Source organism: Pituophis catenifer, unplaced genomic scaffold (assembly GCF_029215685.1).
Source record: "Pituophis catenifer annectens isolate HBS135680 unplaced genomic scaffold, rPitCat1.0.hap2 SCAF_1, whole genome shotgun sequence".
Taxonomy (NCBI): domain Eukaryota; kingdom Metazoa; phylum Chordata; class Lepidosauria; order Squamata; family Colubridae; genus Pituophis; species Pituophis catenifer.
The window spans coordinates 317,251,792-317,253,131 of NW_027256881.1; the positions used below are offsets into that span (position 1 = coordinate 317,251,792).

General features: G+C 41.6%; 1 protein-coding gene across 1 annotated transcript; it reads right to left on the reverse strand.

Moving 5' to 3' along the window:
- On the reverse strand, positions 1-945 carry GPR132 (G protein-coupled receptor 132). Its single transcript, XM_070931595.1, has one exon. It carries the CDS (start codon positions 943-945, stop codon positions 1-3), a length of 945 nt encoding a protein of 314 aa, XP_070787696.1.
- Positions 946-1,340: the final 395 nt, after the last annotated feature.

Below are 1,340 nucleotides of genomic sequence, written 5' to 3' on the forward strand. Positions count from 1 at the left end.
TCACTGGGATTCATCTGACGAATGAATTCCACACACTCTACATGTGCGATACATCTCACGCCTGACATTTTCACCAGCCAGCACATAGATAAATGGATCTGCAATGCTCTTGGCAGTGGAAAAGCACAGAAAGATCACAGAAGTAGTATATATGTTTTTCTCAAATGTGCATACCTGATCTCGGTGCTGAAAGAAGATAATGGCTCTCACAAGGAGCACAAAATGGTAGGGAGCAAAGCACAGTACAAATACAGAAATGATGGCAATTGCCACGTTTCTCACTTTAGCTTTCTGGTCTGGATTGAGGCTGCAGCTGGTCTTAATACTTCGAAAAATTCTATAGTTTGTGAAAAGAAGGAGCCCCAAAGGAATGAGAAATCCCAAGAAGAACCGGCTGATATTGTAAAGGGCCAAATTGAAATTGAGGGGAGTTTCAAAGCAAGTTGCTGTGTTTTTTTCCTGGATATTTTTGTTGAAAAACACAGGGCAATAGATTGCAGCAATGATGCCAAAGAAGGCGACTGTGACCATAGTAGCAGTCCTTTGGGACCTGAAGCATTTCCCTCTGCTTTCCAGTGCACGTACCACAGCCTTGTAGTGATCGATAGAAATGCAGCACAGGAGAAGAATGCTGATGTAGATGTTGCAGAAAAAGATATATCCAGTCACCAGGCATGACGGTATCCCCATATTCCAACGATGGCCATTTTTCACATAGATAATCCAGAGGGGAAGGGTGCTCAGGTACATAATGTTGCACAGGGACAGGCCAAACAGGTAGATGGCTGTGATATTTTTTTTCCAAATTTGTACGAGTGTCACAAAAGCAGTCAGGCAGTTAGCTGGTAGGCCTATGGCAAAAATGAAGCTGTACACTACAATCAGGAGCTCGCGGCTTTCTTCGAATGGCAGGTCTGTGGAATTGCACATACTGCTGATACCCATGAGGTCAGTCCACAAATGCTTCCTTCCTTTGGAGCCCCTGTTAACCTAAAAGCAAAATAGGTTTGGTTAGGTAATCTAATCTACTTTCAAGTTCATTCCTAAAAGCCGCGATTTCTGCACAAGCACAGGTGTTCCTGATGGCATGGAATAGTTTTTTAAATTTAGGCTGATTTGTCGACTATAACATTAGCTCTGTGAAAACAGCTTAGCTTCATTCACCCAGGCAATCTTTTGTATAGATCACTGCAATACATTATGGATATCACAATAAAGACAAGTTGGAAGTTTCAATTTGATGTTACTTATAGAAACTTGGGTACTGACTGGGATTGAGGATTATGCTATATTAAACTAATATTGCATCATCTTCATAGGCCTATAATTCACTTCTGGAC

Coding starts and splice junctions, on each gene's coding strand:
- GPR132 (XM_070931595.1), bottom strand. CDS start 945: ATGGGTATCAGCAGTATGTGCAATTCCACAGACCTGCCATTCGAAGAA.